Here is a 20,760-nt window from a genome sequence, read left to right as displayed (position 1 = left end):
AGCTCTACCTTTGCCTTAATTTATTCTTCATCATCAGAGGTTGCTATGGTGTGGATGTGGTTTGTCCCCCAAAGGTTCATGTGTTGGAGTTCTTGTTCCAGTGTGGTGATACGGAGGTGGTGGGAACATGCAAGAAGTGGGCTCTAGCAGTAGAGGTTAGAGGTCATGGGTGCTGCCCTGGGAAAGGAAGGAGGCTTCCTGGAGTGAGTTCTGGTGGGAGTGAGTAGTTAAAAAAAAACTTGAACCTGACCCCTGACTCTTTAGATTCCTGTTTAGAGATGTGATCTCTTCCTCCCACCTGCCATTGCATTTTGGTCCTCACCATTGACAAGACTAATGCTTCCCCAATTTTGAACTTTCAGCCTCTAAAACTGGGTGCGGTGGCACACACCTATAATCCCAGGGACTGAGGAGGCCAGAGGCAGAAGGATTGCTAGATTTACAGTTCTTCCTTCTAGGAAGAACGCTGTATTTATTACAATTAATGTTTGGATGTTCAGGTGGATGCTAAGGCAGAGGCTCACAGGGCATGTTCATGGTGAGTGGGTAGACTTAGGGAAGAAAGAAGGGAGAGGGAGAAAAGGCTGAGGGGCTTTACATAATACAGAGGGAGAATTTTTGAGAGAGGGGGAGAGAAAGAGGGAGGAGAGAAAGAGAATGAGAATGATATCAGTAAAGAAAAGTTAAAAGGGCTCAGAAATAGGAGAAATGAAAGAAAAGGTCAGGATAAGTTGTTAAATTGTGTGGATGGGGATGGAGAGAGAAGCCTAGGGAGCAATGCAGGCTGATTTTAGGAAAGTGACTTTATGAGAAATTTCCTCGAGGGATTAAACAACAGAAGTTTAAAGAATGGGCCCACCTAATAGTCCAATACAGTATAGCCCCTTTCAAATCATTAGTAACGATCTGCAAAGGGTTTATAAGACTGGGTTTGGGACTGCAAAGGGCAAAGGGCTATGGTCTACTTATGGCTTAGAGTGGGGTTAAGGGGAAATACCAGTGGCTGGAAGTGAAGGCAAGAATCCAGAGAAAGCAGAAAGAGGGTCCAGGAAACATCAGAAGAATCAGCACCTCGGGTGTGCTGGGCACCACGGGCTGGCGGGGGCAGAAAAGACTTAGGAGGCATGTGTGGGTTTAACCACAAGAAGGCTGTAGCCATTTATTTGAATATTGAAAGAATGGTGACCCTTAGAGCTGCAGAATTAGGAGGCATGTGGTGGGGTTTTCAATGAAAACTAATTCTGTCTCTCTACCATCATTTGCAGCAGCTGTCTTGATTTATCTAAACTAATATGGTCTTCTTCCCAGGAGTTCCTGTTTTCGTGGTCAACACCCAGGTCTCTCAGCATGGTTCCTGTGTACAGCTTCAGATTCCTTGCTGTTCTCCTTCTTCATTTTATATTCTGTGCTCCCATCCTATCAAAATATTTGCACTTCCTTGAACATGCCGTTCTCCCTTCTCCAAACTTGTATATATGCTATTTTCTCAGCTTAAATAGTATGTAAACCTATTGGCTTCAGTTATACTTCCTATTTTTTTATTTGTTTCTTTTTGATCATTTTTAAATTTTTTTATATTGGTTCTTTTTAGTTAAACAGGACAGGAGAATCCATTTTGACAAAGTTACACAAGCATGGAATATATCTTATTCTAATTAGGACCACATTCTAGTGGGCGTACACAATGGTGGGATTCACTTACATATTTTCACATATGTATGTAGGAAAATTATGTCAGATTCATACCACTGTCTTTTGTATTCTTATCCCCTCTCCTTTCCCTTCATTAACCTTTGTCTAACCTACAGAACTTCTCTTCTTCCCCTCTCCCGATCTTTATTGTGATTTAGCTTCTACATATCAGCAAAAAAATTCTACCTTTGGTTTTTTTGTATTGGCTTATTTCACTTAGTGTGAGAGTCTCCAGATCCATCCATTTGCTGGCAAATGTCATAAAGCCATTCTTTATGACTGAGTAATATTTCATTGTGTATATGTAACACAATTTCTTTATCCAGTCATCTGTTGAGGGGCACCTAGGTTGGTTCCATAGCTTAGCTATTGTTGACCTGCTATAAACATTGTTGTGGCTGCATCACTGTAGTATGCTAATTTTTAAGTCCTTTGCATATATGCCAGGGAGTGGGATAACTGGTTCAAATGTGGTCCCATTCCTAATTTTTTTGAGGAATTTCTGGACTGCTCTTCATAGAGATTGCACCAATTTGTAGCCCCACCAACAATGTATGAGCATACGCTTTCCCCCACATCCTTGCCAAGATTTATTGTTACTTGTATTCTTGATTGTCATTCTGAGTGGAGTGAGATGGAATCTCAATGTAGTTTTAATTTGCATTCCTCTAATTGCTAGAGATGTTGAACATTTTTTCATATATTTATTGACCATTTGTATTTCTTTGTCTGTGAAGTGTCTGTTCAGTTCCTTTGCCCACTTATGGATTGGGTTATTATTATTATTATTATTATTATTATTATTATTATTATCATCATCATCATCATTTTGGTTTAAGTTTCTTGAGTTATTACTATCTCCTGGAAATTAATGCCCTATCTGAGGCACAGGTAGCAAAGATTTTTCTCCCATTTTGTAAGCTCTCTCTTCACATTTTTTCATTGTTTCTTTTGCTATGAAGAAGCCTTTAAACTTGATGTCATCCAATTTATTAATTTTTTTTCTTGTGCTTTAGGAGTCTTGTTTAGGAAGTCAGCTCCTGAGCCAATATGTTGAAGTATTGGATCTACATTTTCTTCTAGTAGATATAGTGTTTCTGATCTAATGCCTGGGGTCTTAGATCCACTTGGAGTTGATTTTTGTGCAGGGTGAGAAACAGGGGTTAACTTGCTATTACTTATGGATTTCCAGTTTCCCCAGCACCATTTGTTGAAGAGGCTATATGTTTTTGGCACTTTGTACAGTATGAGGTGACTGTATTTATATGGTGTTATGCCTTCTTGACTCAACTTAGTCATACTGTCTTCCAAGAGGCTTCAGGAACTGGCCAGACTCATTCCTCTGTGCATCATCATGGTATTATGTACCTGGCCACCTCTCCATTGTAGAATTCCTAAACTCTTCCCTCTCTTTTTTTTTTTCCCCAGTTTTCAATCAGCATCTGCAGTTTCTGGATATCTTTTATTTACCATTGGGCCCCAGGACATAGCATCATATCTGATTCCTAGTAGATTCTCAATATTTGCTTCACACAGAGATATAGTCTGATAAATATGTTGTTAGATAATTTCATTGTTCATACAAACATCATGGAGTTTAATTATACAAACCTAGATGGTCTAGCTTACTCCACACATAGACTATATGGCATATCCTATTGCTTCTAGGCTACACAATTGTACAGCATGTCACTGTACTGAATACTGTAAGCAACTGTAACTCAATGGTATTTGTGTATCTAAACATAGAAAAAGTACATTAAAGGTATAGTATAATCTTATGAGACCACCATCATGTACGAGCCCATTGTTATTCAAATCATCAATATACAGTGCATGACTGTAGCTATGTAGTTTTTTATCTTTCTGATGAGTTGGTAAAATCTATAGATGGGGATAATGTCCTCAATATCCTTACTCTGAAGCATTCAACTGCACCTCTCACACAGTATATGTTTCATGGATTAAAATACCTTTTAGTTCAGTTCAATCAGCCCTTCTTCACTCCTGTGCTCATATAACCAACATGTATGTACTATGTGCATGTATGTACAAGGCTTACACAGATGGTCAGCAAAACCAGCCTTGGTGGTTATAAGCACCATGTTGAGATGTTTCCTAGGTCACATTTGGATTCATTGCCACATTTATGTTATCACTGATGAATAGGTTGGAGATATAGTGAGCATAATTCCAATTTACTATGGATTACACAGTACTTTCTAAGCACAATGAGACAGCTCAGAAATCTGATATGTATGATAATATATATTTTATCCAGGAACTTAAATTTTTACAGAAAACAAAAGGCCACATGAAAAAATAGGGAACTAGCTAAAATTGAATCCAATCAGTTATGAAATGAGTGTAACTGGTTTCCAAATTCCCAGATTAGACATACTGGAAGTAAAGAATGCTGACTGATATTATTAGTCAAGAGGGCAAAACCCTGGACTGGGTTTACGATATTGAGGTTCAGATCCCCACGCTGTCACCTACTATCAGTTCTACATGGGGTAAGTCACTTTGCTTTTCTCCAGCAGGTTTCTAGGCTGAATGGTGAAGAGTCTGAATCAAAGAGCCTATAGCTGCCAGCTAGACTTTGACAGGCCCAGCAAGGCTTTAATCTTTCTGTTCCTCTGCTCCTCACTGGTAAGACAAAGATAACAGTATTGTGTAATCTGTAGAGTTGTGAGAATGAATGAGATAGAAGAATGCAAGGAAGAAGGCAGTCAGTACTTGGTAATTGGCAGCTGCTGCTGGCCTCAGTTCCCAATGGTGAGCTGGGATACACCTCATGGACTCATTTTAATAAAGATAAGAAGGAAAAAATAGTAACGAAAGCACTTGGCCCTCAGTCATTTAACAAAAGTTTGTTTAATCTGAATCCATGTGCTAAAATCTTCATAATATGAAAGTAAAACTTTGAAACAGTCTGTCTTGCTGATTGCAAAGGAAATAAAATGATACCTTGTTTCCAACCTAACAATTGTGCCTTTTCATAAATTCTTGAATTTCTTTGTTTTCGAAATTGGCAGCACCAACATGATTGGACTTGCATCGTAAAAGTTTCTTCATGTGATTTTTGCCTTGTGGTTTCTACATTTTCAGTTTCTTAGTGGAACATTTTTAAAAATCAACATTTTATTAGTGTAGGGCTGCTTTCTCATCAGACAAATTGATCTAAATTGCAGCTCTCTCCCATTCTTAAAAAGTCTTGCACCTCTGAAGCTGAGATATCATCTCAAGCAAGTTTCTAAAAGAGCTTAGCGCATAGCTCTCAACTCCAACTTCCATAAAGTGTGGAAACATTTTGTATATAATGATATAGACGTTGCTAACAGCTCCAAACTGCCAGGCAGACCTGAGTCATGCGCTGTTTGAAAAATAATTACTTCCAGGGGAATCACAACTGAACAGTTCAAAGTTAAATTAAACTAAATTTACTTAAGGAAAAAAAAAATATTCCTGTAAGTCAAACAAAGGACTGCATTTTCCTCCCTGATACTTAGGCAGAGTCATTGAAAAATGAGTCATTGTTCAAAAACAATAGAAACTGTTAAACTTAGATTAAGGTGATCAATTATTTTAGTCTTATTATACTTACTTAAATTGTATAGAATAATTAGTATATTGCTGATGCATAGCCATTTAGCAATATATAAATGATTGTGCTACAAGTGGAAAAAGAAAATAGTGCCAATGAGAAGAAAGAAAAAGAAAACAGAAATCACTCATATAAATCTATGATTTATTATGAAGGTTATTTGACTTCATTTCAACTGGGAAGTATTTTGAGAGGATTCCATTTCTATGATTTTAACTGAAATTGGGTCTTTTTTGAGGAAAGATAGGATGAGAAATTGTCCTGTGTGGTATGGTCAAATAGTCCCTTGGGAAGGAGTCATCCAACTTCTCCTTTCTCACCATCATTCCAGGGCATCGTTTAAATTATTCAATAATGCACTCTTCTGGCAGAGATTGTTTATGAGGGGGCAAAAATGAACTAGAAAGCTTCAACTCAGCTTAACTTAAATGTCACATAAAACCAGTTCTTGCTTATACGCTCTGAGTAAATAGCTGCCGGGTCTCTTAGCAGCCAGAGCTAGCTGCATACTAGTGGAGGGTCCCTTTGGTGCTCTCAGAACTTTCTTTTAACTTTGAGGCTAAATAGTACTTGGGTTCTTTCTATTGAGAAAATGCTACCTATAAAATTATGGTTTGAAGACTAGCTATTCTTTTTTTTTTTTTAAGAGAGAGTGAGAGAGGAGAGAGAGAGAGAGAGAGAATTTTTAATATTTATTTTTTTTTTAGTTCTCGGCGGACACAACATCTTTGTTGGTATGTGGTGCTGAGGATCGAACCCGGGCCGCACGCATGCCAGGCGAACGCGCCACCGCTTGAGCCACATCCCCAGCCCGACTAGCTATTCTTGAATGAAAAAAATCCCACATATCTACAGCAGGTAAAAGCTATATTTTAAAATTGGCCGATTTCATCTTTTATATATACACATTACATTTGTTTCCTCAGGCTGTCCCACAGTGTATTCAATCTATTATGAGCTTTGTTTCTATCAGCTGGTGTCAGATAGAACACCAAAAATTACCTCTTTGAGAATGCATAGGGATTCTACCAGTGGGCCCACCTCAGGGTCCTAGCAGCTACTCCGTTCCTGGGACTTCTGCCGCCTCTGCTACTGCTGCCCACCTGGTAGAGAGCAGGTGGTGTTGAAAATATTCAGCCACTTGGACAGAGGTTTCTGGCCATCAGAATGGACACTGGCTGCAAGAACCAGTTCAGGCATACTGGTGTGTGCCGGCTAAAGCTCAGCCTGTGCAGGTGGGCCCCAGGGCTTGGCTGGCTGTTCCTGGGCTGGCCATATCCATGTTTGCCAGGCCCTGCCAAGGCCTATTTGCCTCCTGCTGCTGTCGTTGGGAGGGGTCTGTGGCAAGAGACAACCTCTCTGCCTCTCTGGGTGACGTGTCCTTAGAGAGCAACAAGAGCACTACTCCTGCTGCGTGTGCCAAAGCCAAAAACCACCGGGAGTTTGCAGAGTTTGCGGTGAAACAAATCCCACCATGTTTGTTTAGAGCCTTCTCCCTTTCTAGGAGGCCCCAGAGGGGTCATTTGCTCAAGGCTCCTCGTCATGCAAAGTCTCAAATTTAGACTTTTGATTTGATTTCCAAGTTTAAATATACAGTCTTAGAGAGGTGCTGACTGGACTAAAGAGGGAGATGTTTATCTTTAAATCTGATCTCATTACCAGACACAAGAAGCTCTAGTTCTTCATAACTTGACATGTCTATAAATCCTGTCATTTTCTTGGGAATATCATGATACACACAACAACTTGTTGCTGTTATTATCAGTCACCTATTTGTTCATTGCACATTTTTAAAGAATTAACAATTTTTTCACAGGTTTTGGCACTTGTGTTTTTAATATATAGAAAGCCTGGGAAAAAGGGGATGACCTAACTTCTCACAAACTCTGAGAGGCCCTGGCTCCAGGATGGCTCTGCCCAAATTAACTGACCTGTTGTTAGAATCCTGCTTCCCACAACCAAAGCTCTATTGTCAGGCAAGCTGGGTGGACTGACTTTCTCTTCCCTGGGGATGAGTTTGTTCCCAGAAGTCTCCTCCATCTCTCTGACAAGAAGACTTCCTCTGGGCTGGACTGAATTTAGGAGGCCCAGTTTAAGCTAAACCTAAGATAACAGCCCTCAGTAGGAGCCAATCTACGATGATATCTAACATACTGATCATCCCTCAGCTTCCAACGGGAATTCACAGGGTGTTTGAGAACAACTGCTGAAGAGTTTCCTTCTATTTCTTAAGTTCCTGACTGAGGCATCTTCTGAGAGAAAAACAGCAGCCCTTTCAGGTGGGTCCAGGAGCTCAGTTCTGAGTATTCTAGGTTCCAGGGTATTCTCTGAAGTGCTGAGGACTTGCACTCAAACAACAAATATTGCTCTTGGTTTTTGACTTTGGGGACAAATAGAAGAGGAAAAGGCAGTGTTAATTGAGCAAAAGGAGACTTAAGGGAACTCTCTCTCCCTAGGAGACATCGAAGCTCCTGGGCCAGGGGCCACCAGGTCAGTTCCACATCAGCCTCTGCGTGAACTTGGGTCAATGGCCCATCATTTGGCCCCACGTTCCTTAGAGGTGAGATTCTCTGGTGTGTAGTTTCTCACTTTCTCTGCATCTGTTGTCCACTCTGGGTACCAGGATTTCAAATTGAACTTGGCACTGTCCTAGAAGATCAATTAGAATAGGTCCATGAACACTGAAAATTGTGCTAACAATGTACCACTTTGAGTCAGAGCTTCTTGAAAATGAATTAAGTTCATTAACTTCTAGTCGTTGGAACAAAGCATTCTTTCCAATTAAGAGAGTTGGTCACGGAAAACCTGCCAAAATGTTTCATTATGTGTAATCATATTAAGGCGGACTTGATTGTGGAGCTTAGGATTTTCATTTTGTTTTGTTTTTCAGTATCTCACATGATTTAATCACCTCGTCCTGGGTTATATAACTTATCCCTCTTTGTGATTGATTTTTTCCATCTAGGAATATAGAAAAGTTGCTATCTTCAAATATAGAAATATGATGATAATTACTGAGCATATTTTATTTTTTATTGGTGTGTTATAGTTGTACATAGTGGTGGGATTCATTGTTTCATATTTGCACATGCACACAATAGAACAATATAATTTGGCCAATATCATCATTCCCCAGTGTTACCTCTTTCCCTCTTCTCCTTCTTTCCTCTGTTCCCAAAAGGACAGAGCAACAGTCTCTATTTGACTCATCTCCCTTTGGTTTTCATGAACTGAGCATTTTTTTAAATCCTTTGAATTCCCTGGGTGAAAGAAATTATGGAAAATTAACCTGCAAAGAAGCTAAGACGAATATTTGACAAATATTATTTCATCCAACCTCAACATCTTCATTAAAGACCAATATTAAGGAATGGAGATGCTAAATGACTTGTCAAAACCGTACAGCAAGAATGCACATTCATTCATTAACACATAGATGTGTATAATTTCTTATGAGTGCCAAGAGATGTTTAAGACAAGTTAGGAAAATTTACAAAAGTAATAATAAGAGATTCTGTATTCATCTCAATCTAAACTACATATAACATAGATCAAATCTGTTTTCATCTGAGACTTTAGGGAAACATTTAGGCTTCTCTTCTAGATAACTGAGGTTCATTTAAAATTAAACTTGAACACCAATTTACAGCATTCATTTATCACTTGTCTACAATTGCACTTGAGGTTAAATTATGAGCATGGAGTCAATTTTTACAAGCATAAATACCCATCGCCTTCTTGGGGGATAATTACAAACTTGTACAACATCAGCTGTTAAGGTCTACCATGCTTTCAAAATCATATCAAAATTAAGTTATCAATTTTTCATAGTAACTAGCCCCTCCTGGACAGAATTTCTTTTCATTTTTGTGACCTTATCACTGACCCCACTTGGCTGTCACCATCACCTGGGCTTCCTCTGCTGTCTACACTGAAACTTAGTTTCTCAGGGATTTAGAGAAAAGAACTGTTAACTCTTTCTCTTTACCCCCATCATCCTAGCACAGATTTTTTCTTGCCTGCTCTTAGGAACTTTGAATGAGCTAGCAAAGTCTTAGGGAAGGGACAGCTTTGTTTTAGAGAGGGTGAGGCCATTTTGAAAAATGGCCCCAGCTCTCCCTTCTAGCTTGAGTAAAAGTGGGAAAGCAAGAGGAAGCTGAGCATGGAACAAGACAAGGAAGAATGACAGTTTCTTCATTCCTGAGGAGGCGCCACTTCACCTTGGTGGGAGGGTATGTGGACTCTATAACAAAGCCAGGCAAACCCATAACATAAAAAGCGAATGCAGACTTATTCCAGGGTGATAGGCAAATGCCTTGTATCATTTAGCATTTTAGGTTACTGTTGACATTTCCATAGGTAACTGGGACTATTATACATGGATAGAAAGAGCAGGGCTGAGGAGAGCAGTAGGAAGGAAAGAATTACTTGTCAATGATTTTATCTTATAGTATAATCAGTCTCTATTCCTTTGCAAACTAAATGAATAGGAAGAGGTGGCCAGAAGTGTGCAGTGTATTTGTGGAAATTGTCAATGTGGAAGTAAAGAAAAGCATTTGGGTTAGCAAAGACCACTGAAGTGAATTAAAACTTTTCGAAATTTCACCTCCCTAAGGAAAAAGTATTCCACAAACTTCAGTTTGAAAGACTAGTTTTAAAGAAAGAAGGAACAAGCTAAGCAGGGGGTTCAGGCTTGGGATAACAAGTTCAGAACAAATATGCAAGGAATTTTAAAAGAAAGTAGTGTTCATTGATTACATAACTAATAATTTTTATGAACCCCACTTTAAATAATTGATTTTTTAAAAGGGTGCTTATAATGCTCGCTTGTTTATGTATCGTTCTTTTGCAACAATAAATGAAAAATGTATGTGTTTACAAGCGAAGTTGTTGACCAAACTTTTCAAAATGAAAAAGATTTATACATTGTGTTGTGTAAACACAGTTGATGGAACCCATCATACCAGCAGTGGGTATGTAACTCATTATTTTTTTTTTTTTTTACCAAAAAAAAAAAGTCCTAACAAGACTTCGATCCTCGCTTTACAGCTCTAGGTCATTCCGCGTCCCACCAGATACTCTCCCGGTTGTCCACGCATCCAGCGCGCTCACGCACGCGCACACACACACACACATACACACGCGCGCACCTACACGCACACAAACGGACAGCTCGCCCCTCTGGTCTGTCACGCGAGCCCAGCCTTCTCACTTTACCTCCCGAACAGGCAGGATGCCGGCCGCCGCTGGCTCCGTAGCTGCCATCGGTCTCCGCCTCTCTCCCCTTCTGGTTCAGCAGATTGGGGCCCTCTGTGTTTTCAACAGGTACCATGGCCACGTAGAGTCACAGCCTCTTCCTCTCCAGCAGACTACCCCGACCTCCCCCGCGGACAGGAGTGGTCACTTTGTCCCATGGTAGCATGCTAAAGAAGAGTGAGGGGGGAAAAAAAAAAAAAAAAAACTTCGGGCAAAGCCAATGTGATTTGTGACCAACTTTGTTTCTATTTCCGAAGGCTTTGCCCTTTTCGGTGACACAGGCTGTTGCTATTCCAAGCAGCCTATCACAGCCAGGGGGAGGTCCCCGTCTCCAGGGTTGTTTTTGCCTTTAGATGCGGACTTGGAAGCAAGAGGTTAAAAGACTCTGGGACTGGACTCAGACACAGTGTTTGGCCATTAGCTAGGGCTAGCTCTTGTATGCCTGCACCTTTGAAAAGAGGCAGAGAAAAGAAACAGATTTAAATGCAAGCTGAGAGTGGGGACAGAATAACTCAGATTTTATCAGTTACTCTTGCAGAAGAACAGTTTATGCAAAGACACACCAGAAGGAAAAGTGTGTCAAGTTTTCAGCAAGTCTGTTGTTACAGGAATCATAACACTTACCAACTTAAACAAAGCATAAAACGTCTTTAATATTTCAGCCTAAATTGGGTCTAGGTAAATGTCTTATTTACCTCTCTCCGAGGCCTGTCCAACAAATCAAGGCTTGCTACCTTCAGAATACATAGATTCTTTAGACTTATTATATCCTGAGATTATAACAAAGTAGCTTTTTAACGTGTAACTGTCTTTAAGAGAGGCACTAATCCTGAATCTTCTGTCAGGTTGCTTGATTACTTGGATAGGAGGATACTCCTAGTTGGAGAAGGCTGGCTGGTGGAAAAAATCCATTGTGTGGGTGTGATGGTCATATAATCTGAAACAAATCAGAGTGTGTGAAGGGAGGTTTGTTTTTCTTATTCATGCAAACATATATTAGTCTTTCAGAGCTATGACTTTTTTTTACCTTTGGTATACATTTAGCAAATCATATTTATTGAAAATTTTATAGAGGAACCTAGGATTACTTTAGAAAATCATTCTGAATGAAAACTAAAATATACCTAATACATATGTGCCAGAAATAATGCTAAGTTCATTCAAATGATTCTTATGAAAAAAATAAAAACTTGTGAGGCATGTGCTACTGTTCCTGAAGAGAAAACGGAGGCTGAGTAACTTGCCTCTTCTTGACCTTAAGAAGATGCCCTGAAGTGTGATCAATAGTCCTAGTCACTCCTCTGCACAGGGAACCAATCCATGCTTGTGTAGGCAAAAGATGACTGTCTTTGCTTACTTTCCACATTTTTACTAGATCACCATCAAGCTCTTCATTAACACCATTTTAAAAAATTCTTTCTCATCACTAGATATTTCTGAACTTTTCTTATCCTTTAGGGAATCAGACACTTCTGCTGATAATGCAGAAAAACTGAAGTCCTTCTAGTGTGGCCCAGGCCTGTTCTGATTAACAGGGTAGAATTACAAATCCCACACATCAGCTTGTCCCCACTGAACAACAACATCAACAACAACAATCCTTAGACATGTGCTCTAATTTGTTCCCAGGATGTGTGATGATGGTAGGAGCAGGAGTTTTTAGTCTGTGAGACACACATGATGATAGGAGCAGGAGTTTTTAGTCTGTGAGACACACATATTTTTTTATCAGTTCTCCATCTTCTCTTGAGTTCTATCTTCTCTCTGCTTGGAACCAGTGACCTTAGTGTTGGTATGGGGAGACAATGTTGTTGCTGTGGGTGAGTCATATAATTGCTTTGTTTCATGACCCTCAGGACCCATGTCTTTAGCAATTTGTTGGCAGGGTGGACGTGTTGGACTGTTTGCTATAACAATTGAGTAGGCACGAGATAAACCTAATTCCAGATTACCAAATCATGCTTAGGAGGAATTCAACAATTCTCCTTTTGCTTTCTGTAGCTGAACTATACAGGTTCTCCATGGGTATAAATCAATCAGAAGTCAAGAGAAATAACGAAATGTGACTGACCATATTGTCCATAGGTACACCTAATTCTCTTCCTTTTCTATTATTGTTGGCCCGACAAGGGCCACTGGCTATCTCAAGCATATTTCATTCTCTTAACTCAGAGAAAAGTTTAGAAGGGGGACATTTTTTTCATCCAAACAAAAGAGGGACATTTTCTCTAAATCCCTTCAAGACCCTATACTCCTTCCCAGAAATTTTCATACTTCTAACTTATTATAGTTACATACAGTGATTTGATTGCATCTATATTCCTTGCTAGATCAAAAGCTCCAAGAACGATGGACCAGGCCCAGGTGGTTTACTGTAGCATCCCAAGTGCCTTGTACAGAAAAAAAAAATCTTGGTAAATATTCCTGGCTCTGTTAGGATTCATATAAGAATACTCCAAAGCTTAGTCCTGTGGCATGCTGGGTACTTTGAACAGAAAGTTCAAAAGGAAAGGCATCAGAAGCAATGTTTCTTTGACCTTCTTCTGCCCTCCTACCTCCCACCCCCCTCATCCTCCCATAAAGCAAGTGATAGAAATCAGAATTCCTGTTCCTCAAGGTGGTGATAGAAACTAGAATTGCTTTTTTCCAAAGCAAGCTGTAAAATCTAAAAAGGTTACACTCTGTCCCTTCTTCCTTGAAGAAAGTCCTGCCCCACAATCAGTAGGGAGGATTACTATATGGAGAGGCCAAGAAGAATCTGGACAGGCTATGCTGTGATTCCCCACTCATTTTATTATGATGAGATCATATTCTTTTGTCCATTCATATTTTATAGGCATGTCCATTCTTCATCAAACCTAAACATAAAAATGGACAATTTTACCTGGGTCTTTGGATCTTATTTCTGAAGTCTTATATGTCGCGCAAAAGTTTGATTAAATTTATTATGTTTTTCTCTTGTTAATCTGACTTTTGTTATAGTCATGCCAGCCATAACCCTTATGATAAGGAAGGAGAAATATCTCACATTTCTATCCCTTCAGCTGACAGATTGATCCAGTGAACTTTATCATTACTAGAAAGTGAGCTCCAAGTGGACAGACACCTATGTTTGTGTGTGTGTGTGTGTGTGTGTGTGTGTGTGTATGTTCATCTGTTTCTGTATCCCCAGTTTCTAGGACAATATCAGGGTTTTTTAAAATAAATGATTGCTCACAAAAGGAACTTTTAATGAACAAATAACTCTTTAGATTTTTATTATCAAAACTCATGTGATGATTGCTAATGATACTTTGTCTTTCCTCTCTCCTTTCTGTCCACCTCTTTAAAGCACGTATCATCACCAAAAGTCACTGCAGTTGGAGCTACTACCATCATTAAAAGCTATTTCTCCACTCAAGGAACATATAATCAGCCATCAGCAGACAGCTCATTGCTCATAACCCCCCAAATTTAGCTACATATCATTTTAGCCACTGCTCATAGGCAATGCTATCAAATCCCAAAACACTCATCATGACTTAAAATTAACAAAGCAGTGAACTAAGTGCTTTGCTTTATGAAGTAAATACTATTACCTCCTTTTGCAGAAATCAGAACTAAGAAGCTTATGAAACAGATCCAAGATCAAAAGACATTTTCTAATGTTTGGTTATGAAAATTTTTAGTCACAGAGAAAATCCTAGCTGCTATAACATTTTACTGTGCTTGCCCATCTACCCACCTACTGACTCTTCTATTTATCCATTGATCTATATTAGTTTTTATGTATTTTAAAGCAAACTGGAATACTTAGCATTAACTAGAGATCAATATTTGTTTAGATTATGTACTTTGGAGGGGACAAGTTTTACCTAAAATGCAGAACACAAATCCTCAGTTTACCATTAGATGTGTTCAGAAAGCACACATACATGTACCATCCAAACCCCTCTTACATGACAGAACTTGACTGTTATCCCAGAAAGTTCTTCATGTCTTCTGTGTCAATTTTACCAACCTCTAGAAGTGACCAAATGTTCTAATTGTTTTCTACGTAAATTGCCTTTCCCTGTTTTAAATCTTCATGCAATAGAACTGTTGAGTAATTACTCTTGGGTAAGACTTCTTTCACGGAGCATGATTTCAGATTCATCATGTTTTTGTGTATACTGGTACCTCATTCTGTCTATTGCTAAATGATATTCCACAGGTGAATATACCAAAGTTAAGCCCTTCTCCTACTGATGGGTGCCTGGACTGTTCTACCTCAGCTATTATAAATAAAGCTGCTTATGAGCATTCTTGTGCAAATCTTTTTGATGAACATAATATTTCAAAGCACAGCAGTCCAAGTCTGTTTGGTTCCAACCCTGTGTGCTTTCCACTACACCCTGCTGCTTCTCTGCAGTGCACTATATTTGTGTGGAATGCATCTCCTGAGGTTTTATTCCAGAAGTGACGGGTTCACAGTGCAAACACAAATGAGTAAATCTGATACTTAGGTAAATAAACAAAATAGTCAGATACAAATTCAATTCTGTGTTAGCTGTATTCCAATAAAATACCAGAGTATGATTGAAGAATATGTATTTTTTCATCTATGTTATTTAAATTACTCTCTAAAGGTTTTTAATGTGACATTTTTTCCTATATTTCAAATGGTGCCAATCATAATATAATGATTAAAGTTCCTAAAATTCTAAAATAAACTGAAACTTGTTGGCACATGCCTGTAATCCCAGATATGTAGGAGGCTGAGGCAAGGAGACCATGAGGCCAGCCCAGGCAATTTAGCAAGGCCCTGTCTCAAAGATGAGAAATTATATCCCATCTATGTATGATATATCAAAGTGCATAAATGCATTCTACTGTCATGTATAACTAATTAAAACAAATTTTTAAAGTTTAAAAAATAAAAAGAGTCAGGGATGTAACTCAGTGGTAGAGGAACCCAGGTTCAATCCCCAGTACCAAAACAAACAAATAAATAAATAAATCACAGTTAAATTCTTTTTATGCCTATTGGATATAATATTATATGTCATTAAGTGAGAGATTTGTAGAAATGTGATAAAGTGTTATTTCTATTATTTTAAGTAGAAAAGCTATTGAAAAATTAAATACTCAATGCTATCACAACATTTTAAAATATACATGTATATTGTTCGGGTCTGGAAGGGCATTTGAAAAAAATTGAAATAATTGATACATTGGGGTGGCAAATCATATGTAAAAATACTCAGTTATAAAATGTTTGCTTTGCTTGCTGAGGGTATAGCTCAATGATAGAGCACTGCCTAGTATGTGCAAGGCCCTGGGTTCAGATTTCCAACACCACACACATACCAAAAAAGTTTCTTAATATCGTTATAATAGTGTATGTATAATAACATAAGCCTAAATAAAAGCTTTCCATATTTAGGGCTGACAAGTAAGTGGGTCATTTGCATCTTCAGATGGCACTGTTATTTATAAAACATTTTTTCTAAAATATCTTAAAGAAGGGGCAGCTTTTCCTTATTTGCACAAAGATGCATTTGGGTGACTACCAGTGCTGTTCAAATATAATCTCTCTTGAAATCACATCAGAATCTTATATATTAATTTGGCCTATGTCTGCTTTTATAGTACTTAGCTATATAAAATGAATATCCTTCTCCCTTTGACTAGCTATTTTTTTCAAATAAATAATTTCTAGTTTAAAAACTCTCCTCAGTGCTCTTTCCATGTGCTTGGGTGAAGGGCATCCACAAAAAGACACTCACTGACTTTTTATACCATGATGGAAAGGTTGTTAATTACCTATGATCATAGGCAGCCCTGGTTGGCTTGAGGGGTCTGGTCCTCTTTCATTACAGGTGTCTTCTTATTGGCTAGTCAATGAGGAAGGCACTACATGGAAAATGACTATTTTCCAAAAATAAATAACTTGAAAAACTTGAGGAAATTTAAGGAGTAGAAAGTTCCTAAGGAGAAATATCATGTTCAGCTTCTTAAGACCAACTCATCAAATTTCATCACTTGCATACATATGAGAGATTTTAGTGGATTTTCATCTTCCCTCTAGGACACCCAGCTGAAGACCTTCCTGTTCTGTGATTGCCCTCTGTATGGAAGAATCTGTCTCCTAAGTAGATGATCGAAAGGACTTTTCTCACACCTTCTGTAGGGGCAAAAGGTAAGTTACCTTTCCATACCCATCATGAGGATCACAGTGGGCAGAACTATAATAAAATGCAGGTTAACAAGAGAAAAGCAAATTTAATCAAAATTCTGCATGATGGGGACCCTTCAGAAATGAAGACCCTGTGCATACTCATGCTTAGTTTGGATGAAACATGGACAACAGTGTAGAAATGTGATTGGACAAGAGTGTGATCTAATGGTGATGAAATGAGTGAACCCAGCAAGGCCTGTCTGTTCAGATTCCTCTTGGTCTCTCTGTGTAACATTCCTTCTTCCCTGATAAGGGCCAGGCCACCTCTGGAATGAGAATCTTCAAGGGAGATGGGAAAAGAGAGAGTATGACCTTTCTAGATTTATGGCTTGCTTTGGAGATGAGCAGTTCTAGTTCCTATGATGTCCCTTGAAGAAGAATAATTCTGGTTTCTGAGATTTACTTCAGGGAAGAAAGAACAGGAGGAGATAGAAGTCCACAGACCTTACTTCTTAGGCCTTCATTTTAAAGTAATCAACATACCAAAGCTGTTTTCTGAGCCTATACACTTTATATTTAAGACGAGGCTTGCCAAGTAGGTCATATACCTTGAATTTTATATCCAAAGCTGCTGGCACAAAGTAGCAGTACCTACAGGCCCCATCTGGTAAGGATGGTGTCAGTGCATTAAGCCAAAAAGTTGTATTCAGAGTTACTAGGTATGTGCCCAGAGGTGGCTGGACTAGCTCAGGACAGGACTGGAGTCACTCTTGTCAAATTTCCTCTGTGTCATGTGACATAGACATGGCAATGGAGTATTCAGCCACTGACTTAGAATCAGTGAAGTTGGAAAAATATTTCCTTTTGGTTTATTACTGAGGTTACAGACACTTTGGTATATAGGTAAGCTCTTGTAGCTCTTCTGGTATAAGAAGGACATCCAGGAATTCTTCCACAGTGCCAGTTGTATTGCACATATTTCACACTATTGTTCCTGTGGCCCAAAGATGAAAAGTCACAGGGCTAGAGGATGTCCCTTCATGTTAACCAGTCCTATGGCTGTCTCCTAGGGCCACAGAGGAAGGACTTGTAAGGAGGCAGGTTGGGTTTTTTTACTCTTTCAATAGAAAGTAATGTCACACACAAACACAAAAAAAACATTGTTTTATGAAAAGAAAATAAAAATGTATACATACAATCACTGCATATGGTGGTGCACATGTGTAATCCCAGCAATTCAGGAGGCTGAGGCAGCCTCAGCAACTTAAGCAAGGCCCTAACCAATTTAGGGAGATCTTGTCTCAAAATAAAAAATAAAAAGGGCTTGGGATGTGGCTCAGTGGTTGTGTCCCTGGATTCAATACCCAGTACCAGGAAAAAAATGAAAAGGCTACATAGCCCAAAAATAGAGGTAAAGAAGTATTACAGAGGTATATTAGACAATTCCAGATTATGCAATGTTTGTCATAATTGGCAGGGTTTTTTACATTTTTAATTTATCTAAATAATTTTTCACTTTCATACTTAATTTTGTATTATTATTTATAAGATAGGAACCCTCAATTTTATAAATTTTAGGCACTACAATACTTGGATCTGCCCCAATTTTACATTAAAAATACATCATAGAAGAATACATTATTGAAAATATAGTTCTTTCCAGATGACCATGCTAACTAAAAAACCTCACTTGTTCCCATGCATACTTCCACTGCCTAAATTTAGGCCACCTCCAGACCTTCCCCACAGACAGCTCCAAAAGCCTCTGGGGACTCCTTGCCTACAGTCTTGCTCCCAGAAGCTCATCTTCCATATTGCAACCAAGATGTTTTTTCTCCCCTGAATTCTAGATTGTTAAGTGGTTTCCAGTTGTTTTGAACCTTTCTTAAGCTTCCAGTTGTTCTTAGAATTGGCCAAAATACCTGAATGAGGCTTAAAATGGCCTTCACAATCTGGTATGAGCTGGCTCCTACAGACTCACTTCTTGCCACTTCTGATTTGAGCTCTGAGATCTGGTCTCATTCTGGACTATATGATGGATCAGCAATCACTGCCTCCTTGACATGGTTCCCTTCTGGATGCCTTTGTCTCACTTCTTACTGTGGTTCCCTTCCACCTCTCACAATGCAACGAAATAAACCACAAGTAGATTGTTCATGTTCAGGGTACCTACAGGGTAGTTCAGGACACTTTCCCTCTCTTTTATTTTTATTTTGAAACATGGTCTTACTAAGTTTCCGAGGCTGACCTTGAACCTGCAATCTTCCTGCCTCAGCTTCCCAAGTTTTTGGAATTATAGACACGCGCCATCATACCTGGCTAGGGTCTCCTCTTTCAGATCCTTTCTCTCTGAATTAAGTTAGAAAAAAAGATTCTATCAGTCAGAGCTCAGTGCAGGAACTTTAAGCAGGAAGGAATTTAACACAGGTCATTTGGTGCGTCTAATATCATTGGAAGGCTTGAAAGATCAGGTTCCAACCATGCAGAAATGACTCATCAGAATAATACCAAGCTGAATCACCAGCTGAGCTTCTACAACTAAGCCGCCTAATGGAGCAATGTTTTGCTTTAATCCAGGCACTGAATTATTTCTGCCCCCAGAACTGCATTCTCCAGGGAGGTTTAGATGCTGGATGCTGCCTCAGGGAAACCTCATGTCTGCCTGGCCCTGGGAAGGAACACAAACAGGCAAAGACAGCAGCTTCTCCATCATATCCATCTTCATGAAGATGCATCTAACTGGTATCCAGAGCACTATAACAAGGATGTCTGGGAAATGTTGTTTTCTGTTCTCTCCAGTTGGAGGGAGATAGAATGTTAGGTAAAGAGGGCCACTCCATTGTGTACACCACGAGGGGGAATGTTTGGCTAGTCAGAGTCAGACCAAAGCTTGCGCAAACCAGAGGTATCACAGCTAGAGCAAAGTGGCTGCAACATATGAGAAAGGTGAATTCAGAGAGAGCAGAAGAACAGAAACTCCCAGAGTGAAGCAGAAAGGTGGAACTCTATGGTCACATGAGTATGATGTTAGTCTGGGGTTTCTTTGAGGTCCAGCTGTGTTTCATACTTGTTTTTTAATACCCAAGGAACTGGCCCGTAAACTCCTTTCCCTTCCTTGTCACTCCCTACCCATCCCCATTTGTCAGGTGCTCCCGTCTTTTCTGAGTTCCTTTTCCCCAGACTGGGCCACGTGCTTCTCCTTTCTGCTCCCAGGGCACAAGTTACCAGAACTCAGAGCTTCAAGCAGAGAGGGCTGCATTGTAATAATTTACTACTTGAAACCAAGGTCACAGCCACCTTGTTCACACTCCTCCAGAGCCTGGCAGGGTGTCTGAAACCATGACTTGCTCACTAAATATATGTTGAAATACAGGAGAGAATGATGGAGAAGAGGATGTAAACAACAAAATTTTAATTCAACCCAACATTGTTTCATTGCTGCATCATTTTGAAAGTGAGTTCCAGGACTAGTCTTGGTTTTCATTCTGTCTGCACCACTTGCTTGCCATGGAACCTCTTTATACCTGAGAGTTCTCATTTCAAAAATGGGATAATAATATCCATTACTATAATAATACCACCCATCCCTAGGGATCTTGTGAGGTCTAAATGAATTAATATACAGAGTATTTAGATAAGTATCTGATGATAGTGACCTTCAATAAATGGTAACTGTTGTTGCCTCCCAGGGACTTTGCAGAAGTATAAAGTAATAACTGAAAATCACATATTCAGGAGTAAGATAATAGAAAGTCTAATGTTGGATCTCTATTATTCACATGACTTTGAGTAAGTCAAATAATCCCTCCTGGACCTAGTTTCTTCATATCCCTGATGGGAGGGATAAATACACTTGCCTTGAATAAAGCTGCTGATTGCTTGCTTAGAAGCCAAGTTCCCTCCTTTGGACAATATTCCTCAAATGTTCTTTTGGGCAATTGCATGTCATTTTTTATGAACCTGTCAAGGATTATGGACCACCTCCTAGCCAAGTGGTAGGCTTACGATTCCTGCCAGTTAACCTATACCACTCCCTAGTTAACGTGTGGGCTTGTGGTGGCCTGTT

General features: G+C 39.2%; 1 protein-coding gene across 1 annotated transcript in view; it reads right to left on the bottom strand.

The window, feature by feature from the left end:
• SLC2A12 (solute carrier family 2 member 12) overlaps positions 1-10,817 on the bottom strand; it is a 58,754-nt gene extending 47,937 nt beyond the window's left edge. Inside the window, exon 1 of the mRNA XM_081295330.1 lies at positions 10,517-10,817. Coding sequence (XP_081151456.1) covers positions 10,517-10,631 — 115 coding nt within the window. The 5' untranslated portion in view covers positions 10,632-10,817. The remainder of the gene's footprint in view (positions 1-10,516) is intronic.
• Between the last annotated feature and the right edge of the window lie 9,943 nt (positions 10,818-20,760).

Source organism: Spermophilus citellus (genome assembly GCF_964194105.1).
Source record: "Spermophilus citellus genome assembly, chromosome: 5".
NCBI lineage: Eukaryota > Metazoa > Chordata > Mammalia > Rodentia > Sciuridae > Spermophilus > Spermophilus citellus.
Note: the sequence above shows the minus strand (reverse complement) of the source record. Positions and strands in the feature narration are given on the sequence as shown.